The 19,737-nt window shown below is 40.8% G+C and overlaps 1 protein-coding gene across 1 annotated transcript in view; it reads left to right on the forward strand.

Annotated features, from left to right (window-relative positions):
• The first annotated feature begins 1,694 nt into the window (after positions 1-1,694).
• The window catches only part of LOC143996869 (uncharacterized), a 126,900-nt gene continuing 108,857 nt past the window's right edge, over positions 1,695-19,737 (forward strand). Inside the window, exons 1-3 of the mRNA XM_077492159.1 lie at positions 1,695-1,863; positions 9,488-9,596; positions 17,631-18,191. Coding sequence (XP_077348285.1) covers positions 9,506-9,596; positions 17,631-18,191 — 652 coding nt within the window. The 5' untranslated portion in view covers positions 1,695-1,863; positions 9,488-9,505. The remainder of the gene's footprint in view (positions 1,864-9,487; positions 9,597-17,630; positions 18,192-19,737) is intronic.

Raw genomic sequence — 19,737 nt, forward strand, 5'->3', positions numbered from 1 at the left:
TTTGGCTTTACTTTTTTTGCGTAATAAAAAGTGTTACTGAAAGCCAGAACCTGCATTCACTATATCCGGTCTCCCACAGTACACAGAACATGGAAATGTTATTATTTTAGTATATATATATATATATATATATATCTGATAAATAATTTTCTCATCAGTAGGATACAGGCAAAGCCCACTTTTAATTACACAATGGGGTTTATTTACTAAAGCTGGAAAGTGCAAAATCAGGCTCACTGCTGCATAGAAACCAATTCGCTTCTAACCCCAGCTTGTTCAATTAAGCTTTGGTAATAAAACCTGCAAGCTCATTGGTTTCTATGTAGAAGTGAGCCTGATTTTACACTTTGGAGCTTTAGTAAATAAACCTCATTGTGTACTTAAAAGTGGGGTATGCCTGTACTTTGTAATTGAGTTATGCATTTCAAATCTATTGTTCTCATTTCAATGGATGGCACAGTGGTGTAGTGGGTAGCACTCTCATCTAGTAGTAAAAAGGGTTATTGGTTCGAATCTCAACCACGACACTACCAGCCTGGAGCTTGCATGTTCTCCCTGTGCCTGCGTGGGTTTCCTCCAGGTACTCCAGTTTCCTCCCACACTCCAAAGACATGCAGGTAGGTTAATTGGCTTCTGTCCAAAATTGGCCCTAGTATATGAATGGGGACCTTGGATTGTGGGCTCCTTGAGGGTAGGGACCGATGTGAGTGTGCAATGTACAGGAATAGGGACAATTGTAGACACTCACTCAGGTTGAACTGGATGGACTGGTGTCTTTATTCAACCTTACTAACTATATAACTATAAAATTGGGAAATGTTTTATTGTATGGGTACCAAGAATTTGAAGTTCTATTATTTAATATTGGGAAATGTTTTATTGTATGAGTACCAAGAATTTGAAGTTCTATTATGCAATAATGGGAAATGTTTTATTGTATGGGTACAAAATTTCTTTAAGTTCTATTATTCAATATTGGGAAATGTTTTATTGTATGAGTGCCAACAACTTGAAGTTCTATTTTTCAATATTGGGAAATGTTTTTATTGTATGAGTACCAAAAATGTGAAGCTCTATTATGCAATAATGCGAAATGTTTTATTGTATGGGTACAACATTTTTTTAAGTTCTATTATTCAATATTGGGAAATGTTTTATTGTATGGGTACCAAAAATTTGAAGTTATATTATGCAATAATGGGAAATGTTTTATTGTATGGGTACCAAAAATTGTTTTAAGTTATATTATGCAATAATGGGAAATGTTTTATTGTATGGGTACCAAAAATTTGAAGTTATATTATGCAATAATGGGAAATGTTTTATTGTATGGGTACAAAATTGTTTTAAGTTCTATTATTCAATATTGGGAAATGTTTTATTGTATGGGTACCAAAAATTTGAAGTTCTATTATAACAACTTGAAATCCGCTAATCATAATGATTTATAATACTTTTATTTTTTCAGTATATACTACTTTATTACATCTTCATCAGTTTGTATAAACTTTTTTTTTTTATATGTGTTATCTAACATCCCTGTTAGTTCTGTCTCCTGCACGTCTTGTTTATGCAACCCTTATAAATAATCTTTTTAGTATTTCCTTGCTCCTATGTTCATATGGTGGGCTGGGTTTGAAATGAGTTGTAGCATGTGACATGAGACAGGTTTAGGCAGTCTGTTTATGTATGACAGAAGAGGGCTTCTGGCATATACTGATCCACTGAGTGAAACAGCAAGTCAGATTCAGAGGCTGTAACAAACTCTCATAGCTTAGCACTAAGCCTACTCTTTATAAGGAACACTCCAGGTATGCAATGAAGTGGCACCTTTGCTAGGACACTGCATGATCATTTGGAGAGGTAAGTTAATTTATGATATAATAACAGTATTTTCATAAAAAGGAAATACTTAACAATATTTGTATTCTTCAAATGTACATGGCGTTGTTTCATGCAAAATTCAGAGAATGTTCTAAATGACCACAGCTTGTTTGAATTTGGAATCTCAGACTGGTATAATGATGATTTACTAGGGTTTACTAGAGTAAAATAGCTATTGTGATTATGGCATAGTGTTTTTTTTTGTTTTGTTTTTGCAAGCAAGAAATCAGTACATGAAGGAAGGAAACAATGCATACGTTGGCAAATATTGGATTCCTATTTTGGTTTGTAAACAGAAAGATATCCTATTACATTGATTTATTTAAAAATTCTTTGCAGTAATTGATTATGGAATGGTATAAAGTGAGTTCTATATACAGTACATTTTTTTTATACTGTTAGATGGGGAAAAGAAGTAATTGAATGATAAAATCATGTTCATGCTTTTAAGGGAAAAAAAAGACATGTACTGTAATAGTTGCCAGTACAAATGTATTTATGAAAGTTAAAACGAGTTTATATAGGCCCATACAATTCTGCACCAGATTAGCCTAGTGCAAAGTATCATAGATCCCAACTGTCCCTGATCTGGAGCAATGTCCCCGTGTCCCTCATTCCTCCTCATGTGTCCCTAATTTTGGTCTGATCTATATAGATGTATATAAAATGCACTTTTTATGGATCAAAAAGTGTTTTCCAGCACTAAACCTTTCATCTAATTTCTAAATTGCTGCATTTGTAAATTCCAAAAGAAAATATAAAGAAGTAGTAGTGGTAAAATAAGCACTTGTGGGTTTAACCAATCTTGTTTTTTTGTACAAGTCTCCTTTAAGGGGGCGTGGCAAGGGGGCGTGTCCTCTGCCTGCATACTTTTGCTGATAGGTGTCCCTCATTCCCATCTCAAAACGTTGGGAGGTATTGTTGCCAGTACAAATGTATTTATGAAAGTTAAAGCGAGTTTATATAGGCCCATACAATTCTACAGCAGATTAGCCTAGTGCAAAGTACAGGCATACCCCACTTTTAAGTACACAATGGGGTTTATTTACTAAAGCTGAAAAGTGCAAAATCAGGATCCCTTCTACATAGAAACCAATGAGCTTCTAACCCCGGCTTGTTCAATTAAGCTTTGGTAATAAAACCTGGAAGCTCATTGGTTTCTATGCAGAAGTGAGCCTGATTTTACACTTTCCGGCTTTAGTAAATAAACCCCATTGTGTACTTAAAAGTGGGGTATGCCTGTATTACACAACACTTCCTTACAATGGCACACTGAGAGTAACTGTGAAGTCACCCATGATGCAGCACACCCAGCACAGAAACATAAATAAAAAAGGTTCATATATTATTTTGTTTTGTTGCCATGTTCTGTTAGCCCATTCATAACGACATAATGCATGTAAATGCACCACAGTTGGACCACAATCTGAAGCCAGCCTGAGAGTGGAGAGATATAGGCTAATCTTCCTGACTTGTTCTTAAAGGTGCAAACTATATGGCTATCACAGTGATGGTGAACCTTGGCACCCCAGATGTTTTGGAACTACATATCCCATGATGCTCATGTACTCTGCAGTGACGTTGAGCATTATAGGAAATGTAGTTCCAAAACATCTGGGGTGTCAAGGTTTGCCATCACTGGGCTATCATCTCAATCCTGGTTTTATTATGTACTGTGTCACTTGCTGGGAACTAGCATACAGAACAGGAGCTCAGATCTTTCAGATGTCAGCCAGGGTCAAAAATTGCTTGTCCTAGAATCTGTCTGCCTGGCTTTCATGCCTACTTTCTTTCTTCAACTCTTTAGGAAGGTACATAATTAAAAATTACAGTTCCCCAAACCTGTTCCCGGTCAATGATTTATATTGAATTAAAGCAGAATTCTAGGATCAACCTAACTAATCTTAACATTGTTTCCTCCTTCCTCCTAACACCTATACTGACTAGCCTGTGTAAGAAAGATCTGTATATTTACCTATTTTCAGCCTGCATCAGTCATATGATTGGCACCCCTGTGTCAGCTATCAACAGCTGCAGGGTAGGGTTGCCACCTTTTCTTCAAGCCAAACCAGAACAATTTAGCGGCCTGGGACACCTTTGGGTTCCCCCAAGGAGAGTAGTAATGCAGTGTGCATAGCATGCCACAGCAAATAGTGGGTGTGGCCAAATTGCTTTTGCTGATATCATTGCCCTGTCCCCCAGTGATGTCAAACCTGCACCCAGACAGCTGCCCACAGCTCCCGGGTGGCAACAGATTGTTGTGTGACTATCTTGGTTACTTGGGGAGCCACTGCCCGGTCTGAATAATGTGTCTGGGTTTCTATTTGCCTGAAACCCAAACACATAATTCAGAACCTGGACTGTCCGGGTGAATCCCAGACAGGTGGCAACCCTACTGCAGGGGAGAGGAGGGAATGCTGGCAATGGTTTGGCTATAGTAAGTTTGTAGTTGATGTCACCGCTACCAGGCTTTACCAATTGTTGTTAAGAATGCTCTCTTCTCCCCTGTAGCTGGCGCTGGCTGACACAGGGGAGAACGTGTGACTGGACTTGAGCAGCTTGAAATTGGGTAAATATACAGATCCTCCTTACATAAGTTAGTCAGAATAGGTGTTGGTGGGAAAAGGGCATTTTTTATTGTATTTACTTTATTCTACTTGAAGACTAGAGGGTCAGTGTAACAGTCAGGGAACTGGAACTAGCAATGGCACCTTTCTCTGCTGTGACACCAGGCAGTGTCAAATGTAACAACACTCATCCCAACATATGGCATGACTTAATAATGTACAAATAGCAGGAGAGCTGCTAGCATAGTCAATACACTGCTGGGGACTTGTATTGTTTTAATTTGCCAAGGAAGACTGCATGAAGCTAACATTTGCAGCTAACTACACTGTCCTCAATAACTCACTAGGCCTTGGTATAAATTCCAAGCCTTCCCACCTATTCTATCACCACAGTAAACAAGTGCTTAATTTTGTGGTTTAGCAGTCAATAGGGAAGTCAAGAATAATAATAGCAGCAGTAATTATAATATTCATCATTTATTTTATGACATCATTTTTAGTTCTGATGTACACAGCAATCCTATAATTTTTATTAATTTTATCTGCTTATTTAGCACTGTCAATTTCTGTAGTACTTTACATACCGTATTTTTCGCTCCATAAGACGCACCTGACCATAAGACGCACCTAGGTTTTAGAGGTTGAAAACAAGAAAAAAGAATATTCTGAACCAAATGGTGTACTAAAATATTTTCCAGTGCCCATGAAATGCAGAGTGACCATTACCATAGAAAATGCAGAGTGACCATTACCATAGAAAGTATTGACAGGGTATTGGCAGGGTATTGCAGAGTATTGGCTGGGTATGGCAGAGTATTGGCAGGGTATGGCAGAGCATTGTCAGGGTATCGCAGAGTATTGGCAGGGTATCGCAGAGTATTGCCAGGATATTGAAGAGTATTGGCTGGGTATGGCAGAGTATTGGCTGGGTATGGCAGAGTATTGGCAGGGTATTGCAGAGTATTGGCAGGGTACTGCAGAGTATTGCAGAGTATTGGCAGGGTATTGCAGAGTATTGCATGGTATTGCAGAGTATTGGCAGGGTATTGCAGAGTATTGGCAGGGTATGACAGAGTATTGCAGGGTATTGCAGGGTATTGGCAGGGTATGATACAGTATTGGCAGGGTATGGCAGAATATTAGCAGGGTACTGCAGAGTATTGGCAAGGTATGGCAGAGTATTGGTAGGGTAAGGCAGAGTATTGGCAGGGTATTGCAGAGTATTGCATGGTATTGCAGAGTATTGGCAGGGTATTGCAGAATATTGGCAAGGTATGGCAGAGTATTTGCAGGGTATGGCAGAGTATTGGCAGGGTATGGCAGAGTATTGCAGGGTATTGCAGAGTATTGGCAGGGTATGATACAGTATTGGCAGGGTATGGCAGAATATTAGCAGGGTACTGCAGAGTATTGGCAAGGTATGGCAGAGTATTGGTAGGGTATGGCAGAGTATTGGCAGGGTATTGCAGAGTATTGCATGGTATTGCAGAGTATTGGCAGGGTATTGCAGAATATTTGCAGGGTATGGCAGAGTATTTGTAGGGTATGGCAGAGTATTGGCAGGGTATGGCAGAGTATTGCAGAGTATTGGCAGGATATTGCAGAGTATTGGCAGAGTATTGCAGAGTATTAGCAGAGTATGGAGGGATGGCTGTGACGGCACTTGTCACAGAGCAGCGCTGTGGGCACTACAGATGCAGCCCACAGCGCTGCTGCCACCCGATCTCTCCCCTCCACTATACAGATCTGTACACAGAGGGGAGAGAGGAACCAGCGTCATCATGATGCCGGTTTGTTTACAAGTGAATGCTCCGTCATTTGACGGAGCGATCACATTGCAAATGGCGGGTGCAACAAGATGGCCACTGCTGCGTAGCTAGGCTGAAGCCGCTGCCTTTCCTAAGGCCGAGGCCGTGGAGCGATCTGGATCGCGGCGGGGGCGGGGCCAATCGTATATTCGCACCATGAGACGCAGGCACATTTTCCCCCATAATTCTGGGGGAAAAAAGTGCATCTTATAGTCCGAAAAATATGGTATATGTTGTACATTCACATTGGTTCCTACCCTATAGGAGCTTACAATGTAAGGTTCCTAACTCTCTCTCATACATACACATACTAGGCCTAATTTAGACAGGAGCAATTTTACCTACCAGCATGTCTTCATAGTGTGGGAGGAAATTGGAGTACCTGGATGAAACTCACGCAGACACAGGGAGAACATACAGATCCTGTACAGGTAGTGCTGTGGTTGGGATTCAAAGCAATGACCCTATTGCTGCTAGGTGGAAGTGCTAACCACTTAGCCACTGTGCTGCCCGCACGGTGCTTCCTGTAATGCTAACACAAATTTGATTAAACTTTATTTTTTGCAGAACTTCAAATCTCAAATATTTTATCAGTTTTTTAGCTGAGGAGACATACAGGAAAATTTTACTGCTTCGGGAGGACTGTGTTAGGTGCATGGTGTTAATTTCACAGTGTTATCTGGGCTGGAGCAGAAACTTCAAGGGCAGATAACTGTACACTATATTGCCAAAGGTATTGGGATGCCTGCCTTTACACGCACATGAAATTTAATGGCATCCCAGTCTTAGTCCATAGGGTTCAATATTGAGCTGGCCCACCCTTTGCAGCTATAACAGCTTCAACTCTTCTGAGAAGGCTGTCCACAATGTTTAGGAGTGTGTGTATGGGAATGTTTGACCGTTCTTACAGAAGCGCATTTGTGAGGTCAGGCATTAATGTTAGATGGGAAGGCCTGGCTCACAGTCTCTGCTCTAATTTATCCCAAAAGGTGCTCTATCGGGTTGAGGTCAGGACTCTGTGCAGGTCAGTTAATTTCCTCTAACCCATATAAGGAGAGGCTCCCTCCCAGCTCCCGGGGCTCTCACCTGAGGTACACCCCCCCCCCCCAGAAAGGGGGTTCCCTCAGACACGACAGTCTAACTCCCCCCACAGCAGGCTGACCATGGATATATGTAGGAGGCCTGCCCCCTGCCAATCCTAGTTGGGGATTGGTCAGAGCTCCTCACATGTACCCCATGTCACTCCAGTTCTCTGGCCTGACCCTTTCCCAGAACATTCTCCCTTTGGCAACAGAGGAGGCTCCCAAGAGCTGAAGTACATGTCAGTCAGCTACTGCTATAGTAAACCATTCCCCTGTCCCCAGATCAAAACAAACAGGCCTTGCTCACAGCATACACAAAACCCTACACTAGCACCTACCTATCTAAGGTAGAGGGTGCTACACTAGTTATTCCAATTTTTACCAATAATTACAGATTCCGAGAAAGTGCCTGTATTTCCCTTAAATCACCATTTAAAGGTTTTGATTGTTTTAGTTACCTCTAAAAGGCCCTCAAGTGTTTCTTTAAAAATGTAAGAAGTCCACTGATTAGCAGATGTCCCACAAGATAGAGGTGGATATGATAAATGGCCCAGGTGAGTTGAATAGTACTGACCTCTCACCTTCAACAATAAATCCATATAGAATGAGAGTAAGGCCTTTTCATTTCTAGCCACATGCTAACCGCCGCACGCCGATTTACACTGGCAGAATGGCAAAGGCAGGCAAAAGGGCGTACCTGTACATCTCTTTAAAAAAATCCCACCTAGCTTGCACGTGGCCACGCCTGCTGCATGCCACAGAAGTGTGCCCACAGGTCCTGCAAACTCGATGTTCGCTGGCGGCCCACGAATGCAGTGAGGAGAGGCAGAACCGGGAGATTCCGATGTAAACAAGGCATTTCCCTGTTCTGCCTAGCAACATGGCAGGGATCTACTGCTCCCTGTCATCAGGAGCAGTGATCTCTGTCATGTTGTAATGAGCCCATCCCCGCACAGTTAGGACACACTGAGGGAACACACTTAACCCCTTGATCACCCCCTACTGTTTAACCACTTCCCTGCAAGTCACATTTATACAGTAATCAGTGGCTATTTTTAGCTCTGATCGTTGTATAAATGTCAATGGTCCCAAAATAGTGTCAAAAGTATGCGATCTGTCCCCCAAAATGTCTCAGTCACGATAAAAATTGCAGATTGCCGCCATTACTAGTAAATATATCCCCTATTTTGTAGACGCTATAACTTTTGCGCAAACCAATCAATATACACTTATTGTGATTTTTTTTTACCAAAAATATGTAGAAGAATACATATTGGCCTAAACTGTTGAATAATTTTTTTATATATATTTCTGGGGGTATTTATTATAGAAAAAAGTAAAAAATATTACTTTTTTTCAAAATTGTCGCTTTTTTTGTTTATAGCACAAAAAAAAACGCAGCGGTGATCAATTACCACCAAAAGAAAGCTCCATTTATGATGAAAAAAGGACGTCAATTTTGTTTGTGCACAGCGTTGCACAACCGCAAAATTGGCAGCTAAATCGACGCAGTGCCCAAATCGCAAAAAATGCTCTGGTCAGGAAAGGGGTAAATCCTTCTGGGGCTGGAGTGGCTGAGTTCCTCAGCCTGTAAAATATGTAAACACTGACAGGTTTTAGTGAACATGAAGTACCAAAAGATGGGTCATGTAGCTGAACCATCCAAGAGGATAAATACATGAAATTGGCTAAAAGGCATGTCTATTTTTTTCCTTGGCAGCTCCAGAGCTGAAATTTAACATACAGTATACGGTAAGTGGAATTTCACTTGCCCTCCACCAAGTGCAATGTTTGTGTTTGCAAATCTTTTATCAAAAAGTTACTATAATATTGATATTTTTCCATGTGAAAGACATAATGGGGGTTATCTACTAAAGGAAAATCCACTTTGCACTGCACGTGCACTTGAAAGTGCACTGAAAGTGCACTAGGAAGTAAAGTCGCTGTAGATCCGCATTTAGGCTTGCACATAATTGGATGATAAAATCAGCAGAGCTTCCCCTCATTTCAGATCTACCCCTTAGATTTAGAGCGACTGCACTTCCAAGTGCACTTTCCGTGCACTTTCAAGTGCATGTGCAGTGCAAAGTGGATTTGCCTTTCGTAAATAACCCCCAATGTGATAATATTTTTGTTTCTATTTTAGATCACTTGAACCTACAAAATGAAACCTACTTGGGCATTACAAGTTTTTGCATTCGCAGTATTTATACACTTAGTAAAAGGACAAGTAAGTGAAGAAGATTCTCAAGCAGGTATGTTTCATAATTATCTATACCACATGTGTCAAACACAAGTCCCTCACACCCAGATTTTTTTATGTCGGAACATGGTCTGCTCTGTCACCTTCGGTTCTTGCCCTCCGCTCCCCACTGTCACTTGTAAATACAGAAGCCTCCTGTGTTTAAAAGGACAGCTTTCCTCTCAGCGGCTCTCTCAGATTCCTGTTTGCCCTGCACTCATGATGGGGACAAGGGAAATGCAGGTTCAGTGTGGGATGGGGCATCACGCGGTAAGCTGCACAGTGATCTCCATCTGCCCTCGGGTGCAGAGATCCCGACCAATAATCTCTACAGATGAAAATTAGAGGCAAAGCCACCTACACTGTCAGGAGGTACTGGAGCAGGGCAGGGTAGGTGAGAGGAGAGGAAGCTCTTTGCGGGTGGGGGTTAGACATGAGGCCTGTGGAAGCAGATGTTTGCAGAGGTAGGGGATGGGGGAGAGTGGTGCAGAGGTCAGAGCCCAGGAGGGGTGGAAGTGAGATGTAGTCAGCCTGTGACAGAGATCTGAACCTTGCACTCTACTTCCACTACTGTATGTAACCCACTCCTCAACCCTGCGCTCTTTACTGTGCACTCTATGCATAGTGCATCCCTGAAGGCTACACAATGGTACTCCTGGTAATTTTTGCCCCTTTAGGATCCTCTCACTGTTAGTGCAATTTGGCCACACCCTGCATCCATTTTCTGAGAAAAAAGCCCTGGATAAATATTTTAAAAATATTAAATAAAACATTTTTTTATATAGTCTTACAGATACAAACGGCCCTATGAGGGCAACCATAACGCTGATTCCACCTGCTCTGAAATATATTTTGACACCCCTGATCTATACAATATAGTTAGACACAAAAAGTATATATATAAACTGATAAATGCAACTGAAAGTGGCACTGGTCCAAGCTATCATCTGCTTGAGATAAAACGTAGAGGTTTTCTATGCTGCAACCCACGTGACTTAGTAAAAGTTACAATGCATCAACGCAACGTCAAGTTCTGTGATGTTGATATTTTGTTTCTGTCATAACCCCATTGTTTTAGTATGTTAGAGTTGCTTCTCAGCTAGACCTGAAAAACTAGCATATGCAATCCTATGCTTGGACCCTTGTCACAGTCCTAAACAAAGAATTAAAAAGAAAAGCAGCTTAAAGGTTTTCAAACCAAATCATCATAGGAAAACAGTGATATTTTTAAGAAAAGAACTATACAGATAGAACATAGGTGGATAGGCTGGTGTTTTACATGGTCCAGATGTTACAGAGTATGTCCCATCCATGGCAAATTTATGTTCAAAAAGAGGATTTTGTGGGACATACAGTGCCTTGTGAAAGTATTCTGCCCCCTTGAACTTTTCAACCTTTTGCCACATTTCAGGCTTCAAACATAAAGATATAAAATTTTTATTTTTTGTGAAGAATCACCAACAAGTGGGACACAATTGTGAAGTGGAACGAAATCTATTGGATTTTTGAAACTTTTTTAACTAATAAAAAAATGAAAAGTGGGGCGGCCCCCTTGTGTTAATACTTTGTAGAGCCACCTTTTGCTGCGATTACAGCTGCAAGTCGCTTGGGGTATGTCTCTATCAGTTTTGCACATCGAGAGACTGAAATTCTTGCCCATTCTTCCTTGCAAAACAGCTCGAGCTCAGTGAGGTTGGATGGAGAGTGTTTGTGAACAGCAGTTTTCAGCTCTTTCCACAGATTCTCGATTGGATTCAGGTATGGACTTTGACTTGGCCATTCTAACACCTGGATACGTTTATTTGTGAACCATTCCTTTGTAGATTTTGCTGTATGTTTGGGATCATTGTCTTGTTGGAAGATAAATCTCCATCCCAGTTTCAGGTCTTTTGCAGACTCCAACAGGTTTTCATCCAGGATGGTCCTGTATTTGGCTGCATCCATCTTCCCCTCAATTTTAACCATCTTCCCTGTCCCTGTTGAAGAAAAACAGGCCCAAACCATGATGCTGCCACTACCATGTTTGACAGTGGGGATGGTGTGTTGCTTTTACGCCAAACATATCGTTTTGCATTGTGGGCAAAAAGTTTGATTTTGGTTTCATCTGACCAGAGCACCTTCTTCCACATGTTTGGTGTGTCTCCCAGGTGGCTTGTGGCAAACTTTAGACGAGACTTTTTATGGATATCTTTGAGAAATGGCTTTCTTCTTGCCACTCTTCCATAAAGGCCAGATTTGTGCAGTGTACGACTGATTGTTGTCCTATGGACAGAATCTCCCACCTCAGGTGTAGTTCTCTGCAGTTCATCCAGAGTGATCACGGGCCTCTTGGCTGCATCTCTGATCAGTCTTCTCCTTGTCTGAGCTGAAATTTTAGAGGGACGGCCAGGTCTTGGTAGATTTGCAGTGGTCTGATACTCCTTCCATTTCAAAATGATCGCTTGCACAGTGCTCCTTGGGATGTTTAAAGCTTGGGAAATCTTTTTGTATCCAAATCCGGCTTTAAACTTCTCCACAACAGTATTACGGACCTGCCTGGTGTGTTCCTTGGTCTTCATGATGCTCTCTGCGCTTTCAACAGAACCCTGAGACTATCACAGAGCAGGTGCATTTATACAGAGACTTGATTACACACAGGTGGATTCTATTTATCACCATCAGTCATTTAGGACAACATTGGATCATTCAGAGATCCTCGCTGAACTTCTGGAGTGAGTTTGCTGCACTGAAAGTAAAGGGGCCGAATAATTTTGCACGCACCACTTTTCAGTTTTTTATTTGCTAAAAAACTTAAAATTATTCAATAGATTTCGTTCCACTTCACAATTGTGTCCCACTTGTTGGTGATTCTTCACAAAAAATTAAAATTTTATATCTTTATGCTTGAAGCCTGAAATGTGGCAAAAGGTTGAAAAGTTCAAGGGGGCCGAATACTTTCGCAAGGCACTGTATATACACAGAAGTGGTTCTTAAATTAAACATAATTGTCATTTACATAGTGATACAAAATATTTTATATTCCCATTTTACTCAGGCCAGGCTCCACATATTGACGAGAAGATGGGGCATTGGACCTTTTAAAGTAACCAAATTAAAAATCTTATTTTAGTTTTGGTTAGGAGGGAGAGGGATTAAAACATCCTTTTTATTGCTATCTTTGCTTCCATTAGTTAGATTAACCCTCTTTATTTGTCCTGTTTTTCATTATCACCAAGAGTGAAAGTAAAAGAAAATCTCAAATTTTGGATTGTCTTCATAACAGGAATAGAGGGGACATTTTCAAATAGGGACACTAGTTCTGGTGACCCTGGGGACCTGGTGAAAATCTCCCCAATTGGACACAGATGAAAGAAAAAGCTGACAGGGGTCAACGACTTTTAGTTCTACATTAATAACTGAGCTTAATAAGGAATTAATAAGGAAGCAATAGAAAAGCTGTATTTGAAAGATTAGTAGGGAAGAATGTTATTTATTAAGAGAGGTATTGCTTCCTATTGCCTCCTTATGACTCTAATACCGGCCATACATGGATTGAAAGTTTGCTGGTTCAGTAGGGACCAGCTGAATTTCTATCCATGTATGGGCAACCTGGTTATACAGAAGTCAATCTAATGATGAACCATCCTGTTGGGTTTTTCCTGAACTATGAGTGCTGCTGGCTATAGCTGGTAACACTGATCATTGTGTTCTCATGGCAAGGCTCCCCACCATGAGGACACAATAGTACAGTGGAAGTGATTGCTCCATCCACTTAGAATGTGTGGATGGAGGAATCTGCACTTTTTTTTTCATTCAACTGGCTGGTAGAATGAAAAAAAGTGTATAATGCATGGCCTGCATAAATCTGGCTGAAGGTCTATCATATAGAGTGGAACTGAACTCAAACAGTGATTATTTCTAATCTGTTAGAGAACATAATTGTGCCTAAGCAGTGCTTTGTCTGGAATTCATCCCAAATAATAGTATTGTATTTCCTGGTGCCTATAAGTCTTTTAGCTATGTATCTGCACAGTGAGATCTAAGGCACTGCTGCCTCTGACTGTTAGTTTCAGGAAATTAGGAGTAAGATTTGGTGATTTTACTACTGTACTGCTCACTGTTATCCTTGCTGGAGGATCTGACAATTAGGAAGCAAAGCTTCTCTACCAAGATGGCTGCCTCCACACAGAAACACAGGGCAGAATAAGGCATGGTAAGTCAGTAATGGTGAAAGATCGATTCCAGGGAGACAACAGGGAATTCAGATTACTAGTCCTTTGTCTTCCACCTGTTTTTTTTTTTTTTTATAATGGCTTCCAGAGTTAAGCTCCCCTTTAAAATGTAACTCATGCCTAACACTAACTATTCTTAAAAATATCCCTTCCCCTCCTGCTTTTTTCAGTCCACTCCAGGCCAGTCACATGATCCCGCATCCCTGTCTCCCTTGTGCTAGTGAGCAGTGGCAGCAAAGGAGAGGAGGAAGCGCCAAAAACAGATGGGCCATGGGAGCCTATGAGTGACATCATCACTGCTGGAATTTCCAACCGTTGTGGAGCACTTCCTGACACAGGGATGGCAGAGCTGGGGATCACGTGACCAGATCAGAGCCAACTGCAAAAAGTTACGTATACAGATCTTTTTTACATAGGGTAGGTAGTATAAGCTGCAGGAGTGGGGTGGGGACATGTTTAAGAATAGTTACAGTTAGGCTTGAATCTGCAACCTAGGACTCCTAGCAAGCAAAGGAAGTAAATAGGTTTACTTTACAAAGTGGTAAACTACAAAACAAATTGCAGTTGAAAATATATTTTCAACACCAGAGGCATGCTTTGTGCAAAAACAGTACCTTTTCAGGTATTTTTTTGTAGACAGACATTGTATTATGAACAGAAATTTGTTGTGTTAATAGTTCCTAAACACACTTCATGAGCGTCCAGTTATTTTTGGAGTCAGCATACATTAGCGGAGCCAGGGACAGAGTTCTAAGTACTCAGACAAGTATGGGCCTGAAAAGCAAAACCTTTAAAATTACGGGAAAATAAAGTTCAGATTTTCATCCTTCCTGGAACACAATAAGTGATTCAGGAAATCCTCAGGAATTGTGAGGTGTTAACATTTTGGAAGTACGCTCATTTCAGGTCAGTTTGTTAAGTCCATTTGCTACACTGCTATTTTTGAGCCAAAAATAAAACAAGCATGAAAGAAATACGTCTTTATTGTACTAGCTACCACATTAAAGGGTCAGTCTACCAAACAAATTTCAGTTTTCTGTTACATACTCTATGGATGAAGTCTATGTATTTGAGTTGTGTCTGTACACCTGACATTGCCATATTGATGGGCTCCCACTGCCAAAGTTAGTGCTGAAGTATGCAATGTTGAGCAGAATCACCCATTCCTCCCAGGAGCAGGAATTTCAATTTCAGTAATTCAAATCTAAAAGTGAACGTCAAATATTATATGGATTCATACACATAGAGTGATATATTTCAAGCATTTTTCTTTTAATTTTGATGATTATGGCTTGCAGCCAGTGAACATCCACAATTCTGTATCTCAGAATATAGACTATTACATAGGACCAATAAAAAGCGATTTTTAATAAGGAAATGTTGGCATACTGAAAAGTATGTCCATGTACAGTATAGTATGCACTCAATACTTGGTTGGGGCTCCTTTTGCATGAACTGCCGCATCAATGCGGCGTAGCATGGAGGCGATCAGCCTGTGGCACTGCTGAGGTGTTATGGAAGCCCATGTTGCTTTGATAGTGGCCTTCAGCTCATCTGCATTGTTGGGTCTGGTGTCTCTCATCTTCCTCTCATTTCTCTTGACAATACCCCACAGATTCTCTATGGGGTTTAGGTCAGGTGAGTTTCCTTGCCAGTCAAGCACAGTGATACCATGATCATTAAAACAGGTATTGGTACATTTGGCAGGTGTCAAGTCCTGCTGGAAAATGAAATCAGCATCTCCATAAAGCATAAGGTGCTCTAGAATTTTCTGGTAGAGGGTTGCGCTGACTTTGGACTTAAAACACAGTGGACCAACACCAGCAGATGACATGGCTTCCCAAATCATCAGTAACTGTGGAAACGTCACACTGGACCTCGTGCAACTTGGATTTTGTGCCTCTCCACTCTTCCCAAGACTCGGGGAGCTTGATTTCCAAATGAAATGCAAAATTTAATTTCATCCGAAAAGAGAACATTGGACCACTGAGCAAAAGTTCAGTTCTTCTTCTCCTTGGCCCAGGTAAGACACTTCTGATGTTCTCTCTGGTTCAGGAGTAGGTTGACACAAGGCATGCGATAGTTGTAGCCCATGTCCTGGATACATCTGTTTGTGGTGGCTCTTGAAACACTGACACCAGCCTTAGTCCACTCCTTGTGAATCTCTCCCAAATTCTTGAATGGCCTTTGCTTCAAAATCCTCTCAAAGCTGCAGTTGTCCTTGTTGCTTGTGTACCTTTTTCTACTACACTTTTTCAATCCACTCAACTTTTCATTAATATACTTGGATACAGTACTCTGTGAACAGCCAGCTTCTTAAGCAAAGACCTTTTGTGACTTACCTTCCTTGTCAATGACTGTCTTCTGGACAACTGTCAAGTCAATAGTCTTCCCCATGATTGCAAAATCCTTTACAGGTGTTTTGATTTACAGTAATTAGCTGATTAGAGTGTGACACCATGAGTCTACAATATTAAACTTTTTCACAATAATCAAATTTTCAGAGATACTCAATTTTGTGTTTTCACTAGCTGTAAGCCATGATCATCAAAATGAAAAGTAAGAAATATCACTCTGTGCGTAATGAATCTATATAATATATCAGTTTGACTTTTTTTAAATTAATTACTGAAATAAATTAACTTTTTGATGATATTCTAATTTTTGGAGATGCACCGGTATGTTGTTGTGGCTGGCAAGTTACTTCAGAGCCAAAAAGTAATTATTCATGAAAAAAAAACAGGGGAACCAAAGGTTCCAAACCTATGCAAACCAGTAACCAAAAAACAAACAAACCACAATAAAGAGCTATGTGTTGCAATGTGTAAAAACACCTATAATATGAAAAAGAAATAAAAGGAACCGCACTCTTGTATCATAAATTACATATCATAAATCACTATAGTGAATAAACAAATACATCTTCATTTAAATGATAAAAATACATACAAATTGTGAAGTTTATGTGTAGATACCACATGTGAATAAACGTCCTCCGTGAGTATAGAAAAGGTTCCTCTCCACCCACATGCAGATACACAATGCACTCACCAGACTTAATTGACCCTCATCACAGGGAGTCAAATTGCACATATAGGAAAATCCAAGATGTCATACATGAGGTCACAGGAATGAATCCAAACTGCTGCTGTCATCCATTCAGTGTATATATAGATAGCGTATTCAAAGCTCCAGTGTTGCCATATAGAAAGGGAGAGAAAAGGATAATATCATGGTGCCATATTTCAAATCATGTATTAAAAACAAGGTTGTATTGCACTTACATCAAAGAAGACAATGCTCAGCATGTATTGTATAGGAATCACTGGTTAACGCTCCACCTGCTTTCCAGCTGACCGCAAATTACATATCTCAAACACTAGCCAATGCCGTTTCATCAGTCTATATCTGACGTCTCCAGGGGTTACATGCTTGGATATGTCTGCCCACTTTTATAGTAACTAGCCTGGCACAATCTGATTGAAGAGTGTGGTTCCTTTGTTTCTTTTTCAAGTAATGACTCATGTTGTAGAGTATTGCTCGACCCATTTTAAGACCTATTTTTATACATTTGGTCATGTTACTGTCTTAAAAGGGTCAACTTCATCACCTGAAACACTCTGCTGATTCATGTATTCCAGTGACCTCACAGTATTCCCTATCTTCACTTCAGCTGAAGATTGGATAAACAGCTGGAAACAAAATACAAGGTGTTTAAACCCTTGGGAACATGAATGCAACTATTTTTGAAAGAACATGTCTGGCATTGTATAAAATGGAAAGTGTAATTATATATGAAAAGTGAAAATAAATTATATGTGTTTCTATGTTAACAGGTTGCAGAACTGCGGTGAATGATTTAGTGTTCATTGTGGATGGCTCCTGGAGTGTAGGGTATGCCGATTTTGACACAGCAAAGAACTGGTTGATAAACATCACAAGCAGCTTTGACATAGGACCTGCCTACACTCAGGTGGCTGTGGTCCAATACAGTGATGCCCCAAGGCTAGAATTTCCACTTGGACAACATCGGACAAACCAGCAACTTATCAGTGCTTTGAAAAGTATGAAATATCTGGGAGGCAATACCCAGACAGGTCGAGCAATTCAGTTTGCCACTGAAAATGTGTTTCCCTCTTCTCAAAGGCCTAACCTTACCAAGAACAGGATTGCAATTGTGGTCACAGATGGCAAGTCCCAAGATGATGTGGTAGAGATTGCTGCACAAGCCAGGGCACAAAACATCATTATGTTTGCGGTGGGAGTTGGTTCTGAAATAACTAAATCTGAGCTTGTGGCAATTGCCAATAGTCCTTCTACAGATTACGTGCTATATGCAGAGGACTACACCACGATAGATAGGATTAAGGAGACAATGCAACAAAAGATATGTGAAGGTAACGTACTGCAATTTTTGTTTTATATGGATATGCTTGACCTGTTTGATTTCAAAATCATAGATATTTAGAAAATAAACGAATAAGATGAAAAACGAACATACGTAAAGACATGCATAAAAACAGAAATGTATATATAATAAAGTAAATTTGCAACCAAATTGGGATAAATTACAATCGGGTAGGTTTAATAAAGGCAAATAGACTATGCACTCTGCAAGTGCACTTGCTCCAGAGCTTATCAAATGAGGAGGATCTCTGCTGCCTTCCATCATCCAATCACGTGAAAGCAAAAATTGTGTTTCTCTTTATTTGCCTTGCTTGTGATTGGGTATTCTTTGCAAAGAGAAGCTTTATCTCTGTGCTGCCTCAACGGGGCATAGGATTTATATATATATATATATATATATATATATATATATATATTGTGATATTGGGGTGATTAGCTCAATTGGTAGATGCATTTTTTAGTCCACATCAGGCAGGCGTTGATGGTTAAGGGCCTGGTAGCCCACGTTTATTAGAAGAAAACAAAATATTAGTCCATCCAGTAATCCCACGCAGGGGTCCAAGCTTAAATTAAATACAGCAAAATCCAAACAAAAATGCTAGCCCACCTGGCTACTCTTCAGCAGTACTGCTGCTATAGGTACTTGCCCCGTCCGACAAACTGCTTGGACGCACACAGCTTCAAACCCTTCAACAACAGCACACGGCTCCTTGGACGCACACAGCTTCAAACCCTTCAACAACAGCACACGGCTCCTTGGATGCACACAGCTTCAAGCAGCAAGCTGCTCACACACCACCATCCTCCACACTCTACTCCCAACAGCCCTTCGTTATATGGCATGTGTGCAGCTGGGCACACACCCTGCTCGTTATCCTCAAGACCCGGACACAGGGCTGGAGATCCCGTCCCACCCATGACTCTCAGGGATCTCCAGACTACAGAATCCCATCCAAAACTAGCAAAACCTGGAGAAAACTGACAGAGCAGTTTTCTCCATTTAAAAGCTACACTCTGTAGTCTTGCAGTCCGCAGATATGCAAACTCTGTGTCTGTGTCTCGTTTTCCTCCAATTTCATAAGGACAGAGCCTCGCTCTGTCACATATCCCCCCCCCCCCTTTGTTTCGATCCGGAGGGAGGAACACCAGCACCCATCATGATGGTTGGGACACCTCTGTGCTGGCTGTCAGCCACGTAGGCCCAACCCTTTTTCCGGGTGCGCTTCCAGGAACATTCCCCCCTGGATCTTAACAGGTTCCTATATTGTCCTATACTCAGCCTTCCTCTTCTTTTGGGGTCCCTGGGCTTATTCACTTTTCTTGGGGGAACTCTGCCTTCCTTGAGCCTTCCTTTCAACTTACAAATACCCATTTTACCCTTCACCATCGGTATTTCAGGTTTAAAACTGTTTCTCTTGGTACCCACTGCAACCAAATCATTGTTTACAGAACGAACTCTTAACAGATCACAGCTTTCCGTATCATCAGTGCTTTCCAACTCAGTGTTTGTTAGAAGAAGACCTGAGGAGGGACTAC

Source organism: Lithobates pipiens, unplaced genomic scaffold, assembly GCF_037356315.1.
Source record: "Lithobates pipiens isolate NorthernLeopardFrog02 unplaced genomic scaffold, aLitPip1_a1.2 Scaffold_19, whole genome shotgun sequence".
Taxonomy (NCBI): domain Eukaryota; kingdom Metazoa; phylum Chordata; class Amphibia; order Anura; family Ranidae; genus Lithobates; species Lithobates pipiens.